This window comes from Lepidothrix coronata, unplaced genomic scaffold (genome assembly GCF_001604755.1).
Source record: "Lepidothrix coronata isolate B3197 unplaced genomic scaffold, Lepidothrix_coronata-1.0 Scaffold24, whole genome shotgun sequence".
Lineage (NCBI taxonomy): Eukaryota > Metazoa > Chordata > Aves > Passeriformes > Pipridae > Lepidothrix > Lepidothrix coronata.
The window spans coordinates 2,867,670-2,886,180 of NW_016690204.1; the positions used below are offsets into that span (position 1 = coordinate 2,867,670).

General features: G+C 48.3%; 1 protein-coding gene across 4 annotated transcripts in view; it reads right to left on the reverse strand.

The window, feature by feature from the left end:
- Positions 1 to 18,511, reverse strand: part of AXIN1 (axin 1) — a 76,455-nt gene that overhangs the window by 51,781 nt on the left and 6,163 nt on the right. For 2 of the 4 annotated variants that reach the window (XM_017809082.1, XM_017809081.1), the window contains exon 2: positions 15,604 to 16,575. In XM_017809082.1, the coding sequence (XP_017664571.1) occupies positions 15,604 to 16,481 (878 nt within the window). In that variant the 5' untranslated portion in view covers positions 16,482 to 16,575. Of the gene's footprint in view, positions 1 to 15,603; positions 17,855 to 18,511 lie in introns of those variants that run through there. The other 2 variants (XM_017809080.1, XM_017809083.1) reach the window with 2 other exon arrangements.

Sequence of the window (18,511 nt, forward strand, 5' to 3'; positions counted from 1 at the left end):
CTCTCCCACCTTGACCAAAATGACACAAAAAAATAAAACTAATTAAAGCCTCTCTTAAAACATTTTCTGGCTTGTGTGCATTTTGAATCGAAAAATAACCAGAAGTCGGGATACCTAAGAGTGGTGTGTTGGTGCTCAGTGTTTATTTTCCAGCTCTGCCTCATGGCCTTACACAGAGAGTTGAGAAATGAGAGGCTATCAAGAGAGGAGAAAGTTGGCAGATCCCATCGCTCCAAAGCAGAGCAGGGACTAGGCAGAGTTTCCATTAGAGCAGCTTGGGAGGCACAAGAAAAGTCAGCTTGCAATGACACATGAGCTGGTGGGTCCCACACACCCTGGTGCATGTGTGTCCTTTCCTTCCCATTCCCAGGACAGGGTTCCAAAACAAAAAAAAAAGAAGTTTAATTAATTTGGGCCCTATCATGACTTTCTGTGGCCTGACTCATAGTGTTTGATCTCCCAGAGGTGTTTGAGCCTGCCCTCGGAGCCCCTGGCGCTCCAGCCAAGCACCAACAATGACTAGACAGACTTCAGTGCCACTCCTTCCATCTATCAATAGAGTCACTGTTGGGCGAGCTGACTCACCCCTTTCCCTGAGAACTGTTCGGCACCGGTTCGCCATCAAAAGGGCAAAAATAAAACTGAATAATTCCATGTTTGCGGAGAGTTACTTTAGCAAGAAGAGGGGTTTTTATTCTGAGGTTTTGTTTTGAGGAGGTTCCTCCAAAGAAAGCTTGTGCTGCTGCAGAACTGGCCAGGAGCTCCTGGAGGACACGCTCAAGTGGTTTTTGCTTCTAAGTCATGCTCCAAAGGCACAGTGAGGAGGATACTGAAACCCACAGACCGCGTGTAAGGAAAACACACGTACACAAAAGCTCTGGAAACCCCAGGTATGGAAGCAGAGCTGTTCATAAACCAGCCTGCCTTGGCACAGCACCTCCCAGGGCTGAAGTGGGCAGTTAGAGGGCTTTTCATTTTCCCTTTGTGTCTCTCCACCCCTGACACTGAATGTAAAGCTCCAGACTGGCCATGCCAATCTCTGTTACATCTTCCTCCATCGATCCCAAGGTCAGCACAACCAAGCCCGGGTGGAGGTAGAGAGGTGAACATACCCGGCCTGACACTTCTACTGCTGCTGTAAAACACAAAACCCAACCACAACTACACAGAATTTCCTGGTAATATCTAAGCTCAATTAAGTAGTAAGTTTAATGTCCCACCAAGGATACATGCATCTTGGGAAGATGACAACAGCAAAAGCTTCAGCACGACTGAGCATAACAGACCCAACGAGACATGAGTTTGGACCTCGGCCATGCAACATACCCCTAGTCAAGTCACCCCAGCATCCCAGACCTTCCCACACATGCTCTGGTCCTAGAGGAGTGCCAGCATGGCTGGGTCAAGGGTGGCTGAGAAGCTGATGGGACACGAGGACCAACTCCCTGTGCAGAGATGTCAGACTGGGATAAGATATGCTTTTAGTCTGCAGCAGATCCAAGTTCAGTACGATCCTATTCTCTACATCCAAGTACCATCACAGACCAAGGAGAACTGGGATTCCCAGGGACCACCACACACCCACAAGAACTGGGATTCCCAGGGATCATCACACAGCAAGGAGAATTGGGATTCCCAGGGACCACCACACACCAACGAGAACTGGGATTTTCTGTCTCTACTGGCTTCCTTCAGGCTGCTAAGCTTTAATTAACTGATTTCTCTACAGTATTCATGAACGTCAGCAAGCTCTACAATGTCTTTTGATTAACTGCATTTAAGCAATTAATTCTAAATCAGCCTATTCCTCCTGAAACTTGACGCAATATGACTGAAAAAAGAGATGCCACTAACTTGTTAAGAAGACAGCAGCTGTCTGAAAAGAGTTTTAGGAAAGTACAAGCCAGACTTCTGCACATGAAGACAATATTTAAGGTTTCTAGATTCTTTGAAGGCCTCAAGGACTTTACAGGAGAGACCGGTCTCAGTACAAACAGGTCACCTGATGCAATTACAAGTCATGGTGGAGTCCCTAAACTTATCTCAATCAGACACTCTTGATTTCCTGTTTGCGGCATTGACAAATAAAAAGCTCTACATTACAGGTAATTACACTTCACAGAGGACAACAATTAAGAAATAGCCAATTACATTTTACAAGCGCAGGATAATCAAAAGCTTCCTCAAATATCCAGAGTCGCAATAAGTACTTAAAAATGGCAACTCCCAACAAATTGCAGGTAATTTAGAGCAATTTACACAGATGACATATTTCCCTATCTGTGCTCAAAAACTTCAAACTCCGTTCTGAAAAATACTGCAGGAGTTCCCGGAATGTATCACTGATGATTTCTAAAAGCAGGTCCTCACCCATTTCCACCTTCACTGGCCTCGAAGGTGAGATGCAGGACTCTAGACACCACAGCGCAAAGAGAAATTCACTGCCAGGACAACACATTTTAGCTCAGGTATTTAAAAAAATGGGAACATGCATGCATACCAAATCTAAACAAACCCACAAAATACCTACTCCTTCTATTTCTGTTATTTGAAAAATATCCTTGATTTTAATAGCGCATAATTTGATTTAAACCCTATAATTTTTAAAGGAACAGTCATTTGAGTCACCTGCTTTATTTGCAAGCCAATGCTGTAGCTTGCACACAGTCAATACCAGAGGATCAAGCAGCAAATTGAAAATCACTAAATGACTGAGAGCAAAGGAAACATGCCTTTTTCATTTCTAAAGCTCAGTCTTTTAGACAGGAGCTTTAAAAGCACCCTGAAAGGAGCAGAAGAGGAGAGATGGACAAGGACGTGATCCAGTGTAGTGGCTGATAGAGTACAGCAATTTCATCCCTCCCTTTTTGGGGGGAGGGGGGAAAATGCTTTTCCTTAGTTATATGCCTTGGGTTGCTGGAACTGGAGTTTCACCTCAGAGCAGAGCTCTCGTATTGTATTTCACAATTCTTTACAGTCTCCCTGTCTCCTGGCCACCAGTCCAGCTGTTAGCGACATTACTTCAACCATATGAGCACATGAATTTCTGGAGGGCTTGTTGCTGTATAAAAGCTGATGAAGTCCCTGAGGATCTGCTTGGCAATTAATTAAGGACTAAAATCCCAGAGGTGTTGGTTGGAAAGGACCTTTGGAGGAGCAGAGTAGTTCAACCTCCAGCCTGAAGTGTCAACACCAGGTAAGGTGGCTACAGCTGAGGTCCTTACTGAGAGCAAGAGTATTTTAAGAAATCATGTGAGAGAGGTAAAATCCTGATTAGCTGTGGCCAGATACTGAAACAGCCTTTTCTGATCTTGCATCATAGGGACCATGGGAAGAGCAAGAAGGAAGGATTAATGCAAGGAAAGCTGACAATGTGCTTTGAAGAGCCTGGGACAGGCAGCAGCCCAGCACAAACATAAACCATGGAGGGGGCCTGGTGCAGAAGGGTCCCCTGTAGGAAAGGGAGACTCGTGAACACCTTTTTAAGGCACAAAGAGGTTGACTGTTTAGTACGAAGTTTACATCTGCAACACTATCAGGTGACCCTAAAAATAAGGAAAAAATTATTTTCAAGCCTTTACCTCCACCATAACTGGTTTGGTAACAGTATGGTTAGAAAGAGACCTCCCAGCCATAGTCCAGGACTGTTTTCCTTGTCCTCTGTGCCAAAGGCAGAGTAACCCAATGTTATACATCCTGTTCACACTCAGCTATCACTCAGGACTGAATATACTTCTGTTTGCCTGGTTTATTAAGTCACTAACTACACTGGTTAGATAATTTCAGATTTTCTTACAACCCGGATTTTTGCCTACTTGGCATATCAATGTGTGTTCATTCAATTTAAAAAGAAAAACCGTTTTTAAAATTCAAATTTTAAAGGAACCACATTTTTCTTGCCTGCTAATTGCCTTCTGTGGCTTGGCAACACCTTTGTGGACAATAGGTGTTCCTGCCACTACTGTCCCATCTGGAACGAGAGGTTTGGCTCCAGTCCCACCCTCTTTCTTCAGCTCAGGCTTCCAGGATGATTTCCAAAGCTGGGAAGTGAGAGGATGATGCCACTCCATACCACCTGAGGCAACATACTACACCCAAGTCCACAGCCCAAGATGGGCTACCTGGGAGGGTTTCTGACACTGCTGGTGCCAAGCCACAGGCGGCAATTAACAAAGAAAAAGGGTTGCTCGTAGCTTGGCTGCTGGCAGTGTGGTTGATGGCTCTGGACAAAGGAACTACAGGAGGTGAGAAAGACAGCAATTCACACGGAGCTGACTCAGGGCGTCACCATCAGGGACCAAAACCCAGATGACCTGGCTGAGTCCAAGCAACTGCTGCCTCCCAAGTGTATCCTACCACTGGGAAGGCAAATCCAGTGAGCTGTAGGATGCATCTACCCGTCTGAGCACGTGGAAGAGCTGCGGGCAGGCACTGCAGGGTCAGCATTTTCACCATAAAACCAGTGGGATACCAGCTCGCTCGCTACAGCTCCAACAAGCCACCTCTCCCAGGCAGGGAGTGCCCAAGCCTATGATACTTGGAAGGGACAGTCAGGTCTCAAGGACAGGAGACGTGGATGACTGTCAAGGAGACAGACCAACATGGGGCCAGCTGACTTTTCTGCCAACTCTGCAGGAGCAGAAAAGCCTCCTGGAGCTAAAGCTGGAGCTGCTGGCAGCAGGGCTTGGCAGGAGAGGGGCAAGAACAAGCACTGGAGTCTGTGCCTTCCTCAAATTTGCTCATCTCCTCCAGCAAGCAGTGTGATGGAGCAGTGGAGCTGGAGTGGTGAAGTGTCCCAGGGACCGAGGGTGCCCTGCTAATGTCTGGAGCAGAGACACAAGTCAAGCTGCTGGTCTCAGAGACCCGTCCCCTGCTCTGCTGTGGTGGAGCAGGCACCCGTGCCGTGCCTCTTGCTGGAGGAAAACGCACCCTGAACCTTGTGAAACGGCGAGGCGTTGGTTGCTGTGGGTGCCGGTGCCCTCCCGGCCATGCGGGCACGAGCCCTGCCCTGCGTGGATGTTATCTGGGCAGAGTGCTGGCTTAGCATAAAAACAACAACAACAGCCCCCAGCAGCTTCCAGCCAGCTCAGGGCATCACACATCCAACTTCTTGGCAATCATGGAGAGAGAAGCACGTGACAAATGCCCCTCTCCCCAGAAGAAAAATACTCGGTTTTGCCCAGCTGGGCAGAAAGCATCAGCACCTACATGACTACAGGAAAAGCACCACGACTTCCAGCACCCCTAAAACCAGGTGTGGCCAGCCTGCTGCATCTGAGAGGGACAGTCCAAAGGAACTTCCCTCCCTTCTTCCCTAGAGCCCTACAATCCATACAACAGGTACTGCTGGAAGGATGTAACAAGAGGGGAGCAGATGCAGCCCACAGCCTGGCTGTCACGGCTGTGGGCATACAAAGCTGCTCCCCCACCACCCAGTCCCATCAGACTGTGTCATCCAGCCTTTGCCATCACCTAAGCCTACAGAGAATAAATCTGCATCAAACAGTTATTACAATGGTGTGAGTCTTTGTCTCCCAGCCCGTCCTAGTGCCAGCCACTGCCACAACTGATTCCACCTCATCAGTGAAAGCTCTGGAGACAGGAAGGGCAGCAGAGACAAAGGTGTGCTGGGTTTACCTTTGAAGGGATTTAGATCTGGAGCACTCAACACCGACAAACTGCTGAGACAGGCATTTACTCAGGTGTATAAACATCATGGGCGGCAAACGCCAGCCTTGCAAGAATTCTCCTCCAAAGCTCAAGAATAAATTCAACATGTTTTTAAATAATTATGGATGAATCACCTGAAAAAACTTCCTACATTTTATCTTCAGCTGCTGACACTGATCGTGCAGCTGTTTTGTTTATAATGTAATTACACATTCCCACCTACTTGCACTCTCAGTGTGCAGCCGAGTACCTCAGGTAGCAGAAAACCTAAAGGCTGACATTTCCTTTTGGCCTTTGGAAGTGACAGAACAGTTAGTACAAAACTTAATTTATTTGAGGTGGGGAGGGGGGGAAAGAGAGGCCGCAAGTTAATTTCCCTTCGAAGCCCGATGGTCCCCACCCAGAAACCTGCACACAAAAGAATACTGCCTTTAAACTGGTAGGTTAGGTCTGAGACCAGAGTGAAGGTTTGTCAACCATGACAAGCTCCAGCTTGTTTAACAGTCGACCGGAGGGTTGAAAAGTCTAATAAAACCAAAGGGCCTTCCATAACAAAGCTGCTGCCACTTAAGGAGAACATTCACACCCATTCAGCAGGGCTTTTTTCAAACGTGCAGAGGTATTTAGAGCCTCCAAAGCGAGCAAAAACACACCAAAACCCAGCAGCTAGAAACAGAAGCTGGAAAAAACTGCAGCGAGCAGTAAGAAACACACTGGGAACAGTGAGTAACTAACCACGGGAAGAGATAACAAAAATGCTGCATGACCTCCCTCCCATCACTTGGATGCCTTTCTAAAATAGACACTTCAGCCTGACCACAAGTTATTGTGCAAGAATCACTGGGTGAAGCTGTGTGACCTGTTATCTCCAGGATTACCAAAGGAAAGTTTTTCCCATGCCCATTTGGAAAGTTTCCTCTCTTCAGGAGGAAGGTTTATGGATCAGTTTTAGCAGGCTGTGCCAGCCCCATCTGGGGAAGGCCCAATCCTCCTGGGGACAGGAGGATGCTCTGCCTTCTCAAATCCTCCAGCTGGGCCGATTTCCCCAGCACTCAAATCCCCCTGGGTCACAGACTTCACTGGATATATCCGGAGGGGAAAACTGCTGCGCTGTTTTACAACGTGACAAATCCTACACTGCAGTGACACATCCACACATCCTTTGCTGCCCATTTCCATCTCGTTCTGCCAGCACTGGCCTGCCTTGAGGAGAAGAGGCTCAAGGAGCCTCTTCAAAGTAGTTTTTCCCAAGAGAGGAGAGCCAAGTTCCCCTGGAAGTGCAGATGTTCAGAGACACATTAAATATCAGTATTTCCACAACAAAGAAGGCGGCTTCTGCCGTCCTTTTCCTGGTACAGCCATGGACCAAGCAACAAAGGACTTGTGGTGATGGTCTTCATTCAGCATTGGATCAGCAGAAGACACATGCTGCACACACCTGAGGTTGCCAGCCTACCCAACCACTTCCTTCTGTGGCTTTGCTCAAGACGGAACATTTTTCATTTCCTAAGAAATAAATGTTATGACAGTCACATGGACTGAATTAAAAGTACAAAGACCAGACTTCTTAGCCAAAGACCTCAAATTTTATTAAACAAATAAAAAATACATGCCCTTGGAAACCCAATCTGAGTAGGGCCATAAGGAGAGCAAGAAGGTTCCAAGGTCATGTTTTACAATCTTTTGAAGCAGGAATGATGCCTCTGTCTGAAGAAGGCATTTCATGCACCATCTGTACAGAGCTTCCCTTTCTCCAGCACACTGCAAACGTTACAGTGCAAGAACTTGCTGTCTTTGCCGGGGCACTCTTATTTATACACAATAAAGGCCTTGTGCAGGAGATCAAGGCTGTATTTCATTGATTTGACACGATGGTTAACCTGTGAACTTTGCCCCTGCTAATAGAATAATTTCTGTTTGTTGACTCCTCTTTCGGTATCCTCCAGGGTAACAGTCGCTTCATCCCAGCTCTCATTTGCATGTCTGGTGCCAAATGGTTTTACAGCTTTTGCTGGCACGGAACAGGGCCAGGACAAAGTTAATCAAATGCAGTAGCTACAGCAGGATACTGAGGCCCCACACCTCTCTCCACGGATCCTACCTGTAATTTCCAGAAGCTCTCCAGCAACTTGGCTCTGATTCATACTTTGCTTGTGAAAGCTTGGAGAGGTCATAGATTCACAGAATGGTCTGAGATTGGAAGGGACCTTAAAGCTTAGCTTTAAGTTCCAATCCCCTGCCATGGGCAGGGACACCTTCCACCACACCAGGTTGCTCCAAGCCCTGTCCAACCTGGCCTTGGACACTTCGGGGATGGGACAGCCACAGCTTCTCTGATCCTTGACTACCAAACAATCAATCCCACAGAGGTCTTTCAGATAAATCTCACCCAGTCCAAGAGGCTGATTGCCAGCCAAGAAAAAGACCAAAATTTATGACTGAAAAGGGTAAACCTGTTAAACACTAAAGGTATGGTTTCCCAGCAGAGCTAACCCACCCTAAACATGAAGTGTTTGAAAAAAAGGCAATCCCACCTCCCCAAGCCTACTGCTCTCCTCCTTCCAGCACAAGGATTTCTCTGAACACATGCTGGATATAAAGGTCAGAAAACTAAACCCCCAGGAAAAAAAAGGACAGTGAAGATGGAGAGAGGGAGGGAACTGACTTTCTGGTCTATAACAGGACAGGGAATACGTGGGAGTTGGAGGGCTGACAGATAAAACCCAGTAGGTTCTGGTCATTAGCTCTGGAGATCCAAGGACTAACATGAGGCCCTGCTGCTAACCAGTAGGTCTCACTGGGGTATTTCAAAGAGGTTTTTTCCTCTAGCTATAGCTTTCCCTCCCTCCACTGCTTTTCATCAGGATAGATGAAAGCTCTTCATCTATTAGCTACTTAGATCAGATGAAGACCTTCAAAAAGCTGATACTTTAAGGACAGGTTGTATCTCAGGAGCCAGGGGACCAAAAAACTCCAAGTCTTACCACAGAAGGGTACTCTGGAGTCTTCAAAGGTAAAATCCAATTTCCACGTGGGTTTTATAGAATTCGGATAATCTGACTTAAAACTGCAACGGTTCTACTTAAATTCATCACTGCCTTACAACAGTGAGGGATCCAGACCAGGGCTACGAGTAGCTATGGTTTTGCTTTTACACCCAAGTGTGACCTGCTACAATTTAATTTCTGAGCGTGACTTCAGGCAAAGCAGCTCACTCTGGCACACATGAGGGGAACGAGAGGGGCGTCCAGAAGAGTCAGACCTTTCCTGAAGTTGCCTGAGCCGGACATTCAGGGCTACACCAGTGAAGGAAGGGGCAGCTTTGCCCCCCACAAGCAGAGATGGGCGCTGCAGCCCTCAGAGCAGCTCACACCTGAGCCACCTGTGTACTGCAAAATGGGGGGAAAAAATGAGCCTTTTAACACACAAATCACCTCAAACCCAGTTGACTGCTGTGGGAATTTGTGTTTCCAAGTGTGTCATCTTTGCATAGTCCGAAGCTGCACTTCCAAGTGAAGCAGGCATTAATTAGCTGATTTCTGGCATTAGGATGGGTGGTGTCAGACATACTTTGTATCTGATAAGCTCAAAAGTGTAGCTCTCATCTGGTACTGTTCCACTTCCAAATCAGGTCCACTAACCCTGCAGCAGAGCTCGGCCATCCCACCGCCATGGAAGAGGTGGGTAAGGTGGCACCAAGGTCACCCGGCCTCACCCACGCGGGGATGGCACAACACGAGGTGCTCCACACGGCCCAGCAAGGCCAGGCTGAGCAAACCCCTGCTCTCGACCAAGTGTCAAATCTTTTCAGAGAGATGCTCAGAATTATATTCACCAGCAATTTGACTTTTTAATCATTTCAATTACTGTGACTAAAACCCTTCAATCGGAACAAAACCAGGGAAAAATAACCCCTCTCCTTCTGAAGGAAGCCTGCCTGGCTTAACAGACCATACCAAATTGTGAAGGTTTTTGCTTTTGTGGTCTTCACATATTTCATTTAATGCAGATAATTAACCTCAGTTTCTAATTTCAAATCCTCCACATAAGGAAGCAAAGTGACTGAATACATTCACTGACAGATGGAAAATTAAAATATTACTACAGCTTCTGCACGGCTCAAAAGACGGGGCCTCGCAAAAGATCTTTCTTCTTTTATTTGACTGATTAACTGTAATTTGCTTAATGGATTTAAGGATGAGCCTAATAATCCAATGATATATCCAGGAACTGATTTAGGATATCAGCACCTCTCTTCTGATTTTTTTTAAACACAGCAGTTTCTTCACTACAGACAGTCACTTCTGAAACCAGGGTTTTTCCATCAGTTTTAATAAAATCAGGTCCATGATTTATTTCAAACGGGTGGTGATGGCATGACTGGCCTTGCACCATGCAGCCACAGTGCTGGACTTCTTGTAGTACCTTCTGAAGCCCCAGATTTAGGGATGACCCATGACCTCAACACGCTGTGGCAGCCAATGGCCCAGCCCAGTGGGCAACAAGGACTTCTTGCATGGCTTGGGAAGGCCGAGAAGTCAACAGCTCTACCCTCACATGGGGCCAGCGTGTGTTTCCCCAGCACCCCCACACCCTTCTCAGTCCCTTTTCCACCAAGAAAGTCTGGCATAACAGGATTTCACAGTCTGTCTCAACAGTTAATAAATCCAGGATCCAACAGACTATTAAAGGAAAACATCCAAGAGGCAGTCATTTTTAAAACGTCCAAAGGCAACTAATTATTCAAGGGATTAGTCCATTATAGTAACAACAAAGAAACTCTTAAAACATAAAGCCAAGTTGAACGGCAGATCAAACCCAAGGTGTTCCCACCCCCCGTGACCCACCTCCTGGGTGCACTTCTCAGTGGCCTGGGAGGGTTCGGCTTCCACTCAGCCTTTTAGCACCCAATTCTTTCTGAAACTGGGCAGAACCCAAACCAGTCAGACTCAAAATACAGTATTTCATGATCTGTGCCATCATTGTAAGTGCACAACAAAACAGGACCATCGCCAGCACTGGACCAGTCAGGCCGTGGCTCAGTCCAACCCACTCAGCTTTCTAAGGACAGAGATTCCCTCCCCTCTGGTGATGTGTTCCTGGACTGCATCATGCTCCCAAGACATTTTTCCCCCATGTCCAACCTGAATCCCTCCAGCACCAAAAGGAGGGGGATATAATCCCCCTTCTGTGCTTTTAAGAGGAAATATTCTGTAACTCAAATAAAAATCACAACAAAACAAGGTTTTGTTTGCTGGAGGAGGGGAGAAAACACTACTCATTTATCAAATGAGAGTGCTAAAAGCTTAACTACCTGTCTTTAAAAAGAAGCCAAAGCACTGATCCATAACCAACCAACAAACACACCACTTCTTCATCTTGATTTGTGTGGAGGCAAAGCTATGGGCACAAAAGGTATTCTTCTTCAAATAAAATCCATTTTAAAACTTGGCAACCGTCAGTATAAATACTTTACACTGTTAATGTAATGTAAGCACTTCCACACAGAAGTTTCATCAGCTAAACAACATATTTTAAAAAGCTGGCTTAACTTCTGTGCAAAACCACCATCAGTCTCAGTCCTGTATATCTTACAGTGCCCCAGCCACTAAATTACCACTTAGAGCTATTGGCATCAGACCCCCTCCTTGCTGGACTCACTGATTTCTCCAAGAACAATGCAGAACCCAAACTATTCTTCTGCAACTTATTTTCTTTAAAATTGGAAATAGCCACTGCTCTACATGGATTCCAAATAGAGCTGTACTGATTACAAATAATACTCTAGGCCCAGCAATTTTAATTCAAGATAAGCATCCAAAACTTTTCTTCCTGCCTTTGCATATGGGTCTAACATTCCGAAGATGCTTTTTCCCTGCAAACGAGCTCTCATGAAGCTCCAACAGCCTAACTCCAAGATGCACGTGCTGCCTCTCCAGTTAAAAGAAGCATCAGTAAGACCATTAGCACATCTTTAAACTTTCTAAACATGACTGCTCCTGCACCAGCATTCCTGGTTTTGCATCCCCGGTTTTCCAAGGTCGGTACAATTAACGACAATTCCCTCACCACACAGTCTTGAGTCAGAGGTGTGCAATTTAATATTTAATTATGAACGAAGCAGCCAACCTCAAAATTAGGGCTGCCAGCTAAACTTCAGCCAGCTCCTTCCTGATGCAGCCCCAGCTTCTGACCGCTGGACCGTTTACGCTGCCTAAGCCATGGGGAGATCCTGCGCCTTCCCTGAGCCAGCCTACACCGATCCTCTCTGGCTATGTTTGTCACTGCATCCTCCCACATCAGAGGTTGTCACGTCCCTCTAAAGCTCCATCAGCTCTTCTCCGCTGCCCTCCTCTTCATACTCTGTTATGAAGAAGTGCTGGCTGTGTGTTCTGGGGAGAGCTGCCCTCCCACGTGTCCGCAGAGGCTGCCAGTGCGTGGGCACAGGCACAAGGGCTCTCCTGGTGATTTCTACCGGCCTGGTGGAGAACCACATCACCCACCCTTCCCATTTGAACCACCAACACTTGTGAAATGCTGTGAGCTTAGTCAGCTCAGCACTGTGGAAATTAGAGCTTGGAGCCAGCTTCCTTTAAAAAAACCAACCCCCTGTGTGTATCAAAGACCCCGTTGAGAAATTTCTCCGTCCGTGCCCAGCAGCTCGACCACAACACTCCTCAAAACCAAGCAACTGGAGACTTCACCCATCACTGTGTCCTCTCATCACCATCAGCCAGGTTTCCTTTTCAATGCATCGTGTGCTTCATGAAATGGGTCAAAACCCAAAACAACTGGCAGAACTAACTCAAATCTCCCAGTTTTCTTTGTTTTCAGGAGAGATGGAGACAGAGCTGCTGGCAGGTAACACCATATGCTCTTCTCACTTCCCACCACGGGAAGAAAGCAAAGGCAATGGCTGTGAGAGCTGCTCTCCAATAGTTTGGGAGTGGGAGGGGAGCGCCTTCCCACGCAGAGCTAAAGAGACAGCAGAAGAAACCCACCCCAACGAAAGACACAACCGTTCACCGCAAAACACCCGATTTCCAGCTCTTTAAGATGCGTGCGTTTTTCCTGGAGCAGCCAAAAACCAGGCTGCAGGGCAGTTCTCAGGCACAGGTTTAATTTCTGCTCTGCAGCTCCGAGGAACGCTGTCCCGGCGTGTCGGAAGAAGGTTAATGAACGATTTAGCCGCCCTCACAACCACGTTAGTGTCACTTTCGGAAGCTGCGAGTTAATGCCCGGAGATCTTCGGGGGTTACTCTCTTTGAAGTTCACTGATCCATAACCAATGTCCAATTAATTTGCAGGAGCCGAACTATAATGACTATTGGCCTTTTCCGACGCACACAAAAACACAGTGGGTAACGGCGATGCTTTTGGCTTCGGGATGTTCCCAAATGTGCCCGCACGTTTGCACACCTTCGGAATACCCAACGCTAATAACGGGTTGTCTTTCTGCCCTTTGAGGAATTTTTTGCATTTGCTCTCCCGAGAGCAGAGCTACCACATCAAGATTTATGAACTTTCTGCTGCAAAAAAAAAAAAAATTGGAGCTGATTCAAGATGCTCATTTGCTAACAGGGAAATACTTCTACTGCATTTGCTTAGATTCCTCTTTATTTAGGGTTTCCATGGAAGCCAAGGAATAGAAGTTCAGTCTTGGGAAGATTAAACAGGCCCTGAGATATAATGCAAAACAGCTTATTTCAACATTCCCCAAAGAACAGAAATGAGAAATTCTTCCACACATATGCCAAAAAAAAAAAAAGGAGGTTTGTGGAAATTTTCAAAATAAATTGGGACCCAGCTTTTCAAATGCTGCACGCAACCATCACTTCCTGCTGCAAGCAGCTCCACTGGCTTCCAGCACAGTTCCTCAGGTGAGAAAGTAAATGAACAAGAAGTCTGCAGGATAGAGAAGTTACAGCTTAAAAATGAGCTTATTCAAGGCAACTATTGCTATACAACATCCGAGAAGAAGGTTAATTCAACCACAAGGTCTTGCACAAAGAGGAACAATCACCTCATAAATTAGTATCTCAGCAGTTTTTAGAATAAAAAAGGCAGAGATTATGCAGTTCAGCAGCACCTTCCATGGCGATGCTCTGGATGCTACTGGAGCTGACAGACCAACATTTAAAAAATAAAATAAATCCCTTATCTTCAGCTATTCCAAGCTGAGAAGTGCTCCTGCTCTGGTGAGAATGGTAAACATTTCCTTGCCTCCCTACCCCACAGGTCAGCAGAGTGTCAGTAGCCACAATGACAGGCTGTCCGACTCTACAAATTAATAGCCACACATTTTCTCTGACCTCCATCCCCCAGGTAAAGATTTATGTTTTGTGTTATTCCAATCTGGTATGAAAATGCCCAGGACCAATGAACTCTACTCCAAAACACTTTTATTTCACAGCACCTTCCTTAAACCATTTTACAATCTGGCACAGATAATGGTAAGGGGTAAAGTGCACTTTTTGCCTTAAGTTGCAGCTAAAATCCTGTGGCATGCAGGATTTGCTACCTGGTGTAATACGGAAACTAAACACCGCTGACCCTCAAGTAAGTTATTTTCAATATTAACACCATTACTGCTTAAATAAAAAGATACTTAAGTTGTAGCCTTTTCTAATCCTTCATTTATGGCGAGCACCCAACCACTCAGTGAAAACGCACTTCACTACATGCTGAAGTTTTTATTAACTTCCATGGGAAAGTCCCAAGACACTGGGATACTTTTTTTCTGACTCCTGATTAAAACAGCGGGAGTCCACGTGAACTCCCTTCTTTTTTTTTTTTTCTTCCCCCTCCCAAAGAGTTTCGCATGTAACATACCCTCCTCAAAATCTGTAAGGAAACAAGAACCAAGCCGAGAACATTTCGCCAGCTGAAAGGCACCGAGACCTCGCGCAGGGCGGGATGCGCTTCCAGCTGCCCGCCTAAAGGGATGGTCGGGGGAGATTAAACACAGAAATGCTTTTCATAAGGCAGGAGGCTTTGAAGAGGACACTTCAGCTACTTCATTTCATAATCTTCACAAAGCGTCAGATTTTAGCCTAAGCAGGTCTTAAAACAAGGAGATTTTATTTAAAAAAGGGGGGGGAAAAAAAAAGAAAGTAGGAATGTGTTCTGGCTGGGTTCTGTTGATTCAGCAAGGGTTAGACACACACACGCTTATTGATCCCAGAGAGCTCCCTGCTAAGTTAATTGTCTGGAATTTTAACTGAGCTCTCAGCAAGTTTCAAAATCCATGTTGGCTGGAAGTGGGTGGGGGACCCAGAAAAAAAAATAGGCTGCAAAATAGGCTGCAAGTCCTCTAGTTGAAAAAAAACACCAATTACTTTCATGAAGGGAAAAAAGCTTTAGCAGGGAATGGTTTTAACTGGATTTGGGGATTCTGTGTTTGACACCGCTATAATTCAGTGCTGGGAATCTCATTTGCAAAGCAGTACCATTATCAGGGAGCACCGTGAATGCACTGTGAACTCCCATCCACGGTACCAAGGGATCTCCTTCGAGCTCATGACAACAATTTCTACACAGAGCAGTGTTACCACCAGCTGTACCTGTCCACATTACAGTACCTGAGCACTGACCTTCTGCTTCTGCAGGTAAGGGCTCAGCTGCCTGTTTGTGCATGGGGGCTGCCCATGGCTCTGCACTACCTGCCTCCAGCCCACATCCAGCAGCAGTTCCTCCAGGTGAGGAAAGTGCTGCAGGGATGATCTGGCGCAACCAGACAGGAACAGCCAGAGAGACACCTTTAAAACAACCTGCGACTACTTTCAAACAAAGCTTTGCACACCATCGAACCACCCGGCAACGCCAACCCGCACCGATGTGGACGCTCCCCACCACCACTGGTCCTCCAAAGCTTCCCACCACCCCCACGGTGGCTCCCCAATCCGTTCACGAGCTGCCCCGGCGCTCACCCACCTGAACTCCCTGCCCTCGCTGTAGCGCCGAGCCGAGGCCGCGCGTTGCGTGGCCGTCTCCAGGAGCAGCTTCTGCGTGAGCCTGCTGGAAGGCGCCGAGTCCCGGCTGGCCTCGGGCTCGGCCTCTTGGTCACACTTCCACTCCTCGTCCTCGTTCAGAGTCGGCAGATAACCAGGCAGTCCTTTACCTGTCCCAGACCCTGAGCTCGGATCGCTATAAATTTTTGGACTCTCCCCACCTGTCCTTGTGTATTCCAAATAAATATCTGACTTAAGGAACAAAGGGTAGGTATTGTCTTCTATCATGCACTGAATCTCCGTTTGGGCCTGGTCAAACATGTCGGGGTCAATCTGCAGTTTCACGACACAGTCTTTGATGAAGCTCTTTGTGGCTGGTTTGATCTGCCGGGACACAATGCCATTGTTGTCGAGGATGTATTTTTTGTAAATGGCTTTTGCCAGCTTGAGTCTTTTTTCCTCGTTAGACACACACGGCTCCAGCTTCCTGAAGCCGCTGCAGGCAAACCAGAAGTCCAGCAAATCCGCACAGTCCTCCTGTTTCAGGAAAGTCCTGAAGAGGTTGATTCCATCTTGATCATCCAGCAAGGAGTGCAGCGACTCGGCCCACTTCAGGTAGGGTGGAGTAGGCGAAGCACTCCCCTCGGGCTCGTACCCCAAATCCAAATCGGAGCGCCTCGGTGTTGCTGTGGACATCTCATTTCTAACCACGTCACTTTTACCGGAGTAGAAACCATGGCTAACTGGCCTTGGATCCGTGGACACGAGTTCCCCCTCCTCGCCAGGAACTGGTGGTCTTGGAGCATCTTCAGTGAAGCTTCCTCCGAGGTCCAAGGGGAAGCCTTTCCCCTGGATATTCATTTTTCTGGTCCTTGCTTGCGCGGGAGCAGCGGGGGATGAGCTCAAATCTCAAATCACCACTATTTGTAGCTCCAAGGTAAACAAGTTTGTTTGGCTGAAACAGAGGAGAAAAAAATAAGCGAGTATCACTGGAAATAAACACTCTAAGATTACAAACCACTGCACCATTACTGTACTAACACCTCTTTTTTTTCAGCAGAATCAACAGCAAAGCTCTTGGTGACTTCCAAGAGCGCAGAACTGGGCTCGAACCAGGCACAGGCGAAAAATGACAGTTACAGAACATCCAAAACCGTACATCCAGAATTCAGCATCAGGGACACAGCTGATGCTCCTCTAAAACAGAATCCCATTACCCAAGACCGGTGGTTTTACTAGACCCTGGGATGTGGCAGTCCCCACATCCAAGAGATCCATACTCAGGTATCACAGGACACAGGTCACTTCCTGCACTGCCACCAAGTCCTCTGCACAGCACACGCACCAGGCAACACAGTTTTTATCTCGCTATAAATCTAGGAAATTCTCATCCCCGAACAGGAATTTAAGGCTTGTGAAAATTATTTGGAAAGAATACCCAGCTAGTCCTGGAAGCGGGACTGCACCTTAATCAAACACAGGTGGCTTTCGTACGCTCAAGTGACATACCAGCGCCACATTCCTCACAAATCTCTGCGTTTCAGAAACACGCCGCGTCGGCCTCGACTAGCTCTAGGGGAATCCAGATGCATCGCTGACCCTAATATTTTGGGCATCTGGACTGCATTCTTGCTTCAGATGGGCATGTTAGCACAGGAGCTCAGTTCTGGCACTGCTTTTTTGTAGGCAAGCCGCTGAGAAAAGGTTCATTTAACGCCAACAAAATTGCACACTACGAGCCTGAGAAAATTTCAGGTCATCAAAGGAAGATGAGAAAACCACCTTGAGAAGGAAACCCGATCAAGTACGAGGTTTTTAAAGAAAAGCAACGAGTCAATATGGAGGATGGGAGGTGTGGGGAAGGAGAGGAAGGCAGGGAAGGGTAATCCCTGGGTTGCTACTTCTGCTGCTCGACAAGGTAACTTCCATCATTTAAAGGCAGTAGCAAAATTCTTGTCCTACAGAACAGCCGAAGCCCCAAGTACTGCAGAGCACCAGCTGCCTGACAAATTAATACTCCTTGCGCTGGATTAACTCAATTGCATGTGAAAACACACCAGGAAAGACACATTTTAGCTCGCCCTCCCTCTCAAAGCTCACCCCACCTCAAGGAACATGTCTTTGGGATGCTATACCATTTCCCTCCCATTTTCTCATCCCGGCTGAACCGAGAACCGCCGACGATGCCGTGCCAGCCCTTACAGCCCACCTGTCCATCGTGAAACGACCCAGCGAGCCCAGGGGCGGCCAGTGAGGACGGCTGGGCCCCGTGTGGAGCGCGGCAATGAGCCAGCGCCGTCCGAGCCCCCGGCCCCAGCCCCCCAGCACGAAACCCCTGCCCTGGCACCGCGGGACGCGGTGGGCTCCGGCCCCAAGCCGCGGGGTCGGATGGTTTTCACCCCGTTTCTGGAGGCGAGCGCTGGGCTCGCCCCCACCTCTGCGCCGCAGGTCCCCGGTGACCCCCGGCCGGGCGGGGGGGACCCCCAGGGCAGCGGCCCCGCAGCCCCACGGCCACGCCGGGCATTGTTGCGCCGGGGCCGCGCTGGCTCCTCGCCCCGGCCGGGGCAGCCCCGCGGAGCCTCCCAGAGGACGCCCGGCCGAGCCGCCCTCCCGGCTCCCGGCGGGGACCCCCCGTTCGCCCCGCGGCAGCCGCCGGGCCGGGCGCGCTGCGGGGCGGCCCCGCCGCTGTCAGGGCGCCGCGCGGGGCCCCCGCCGCCCCCCGGGCAACTTCGCGGGACCCGGCCCGCGCCTCTCCCCGCGCCTCCGCCGCCACCGCCCCCGGCCGCGCTCGCCCTCCCGGCCCGCCCGCCCCCCGCGCCCGGGGCGGCCTAGCCCGGCCCGGCGGCCCCGGCGCGGCCCCGCGCTCCCGCCCGCGGCGGCCTCGGCGCGGC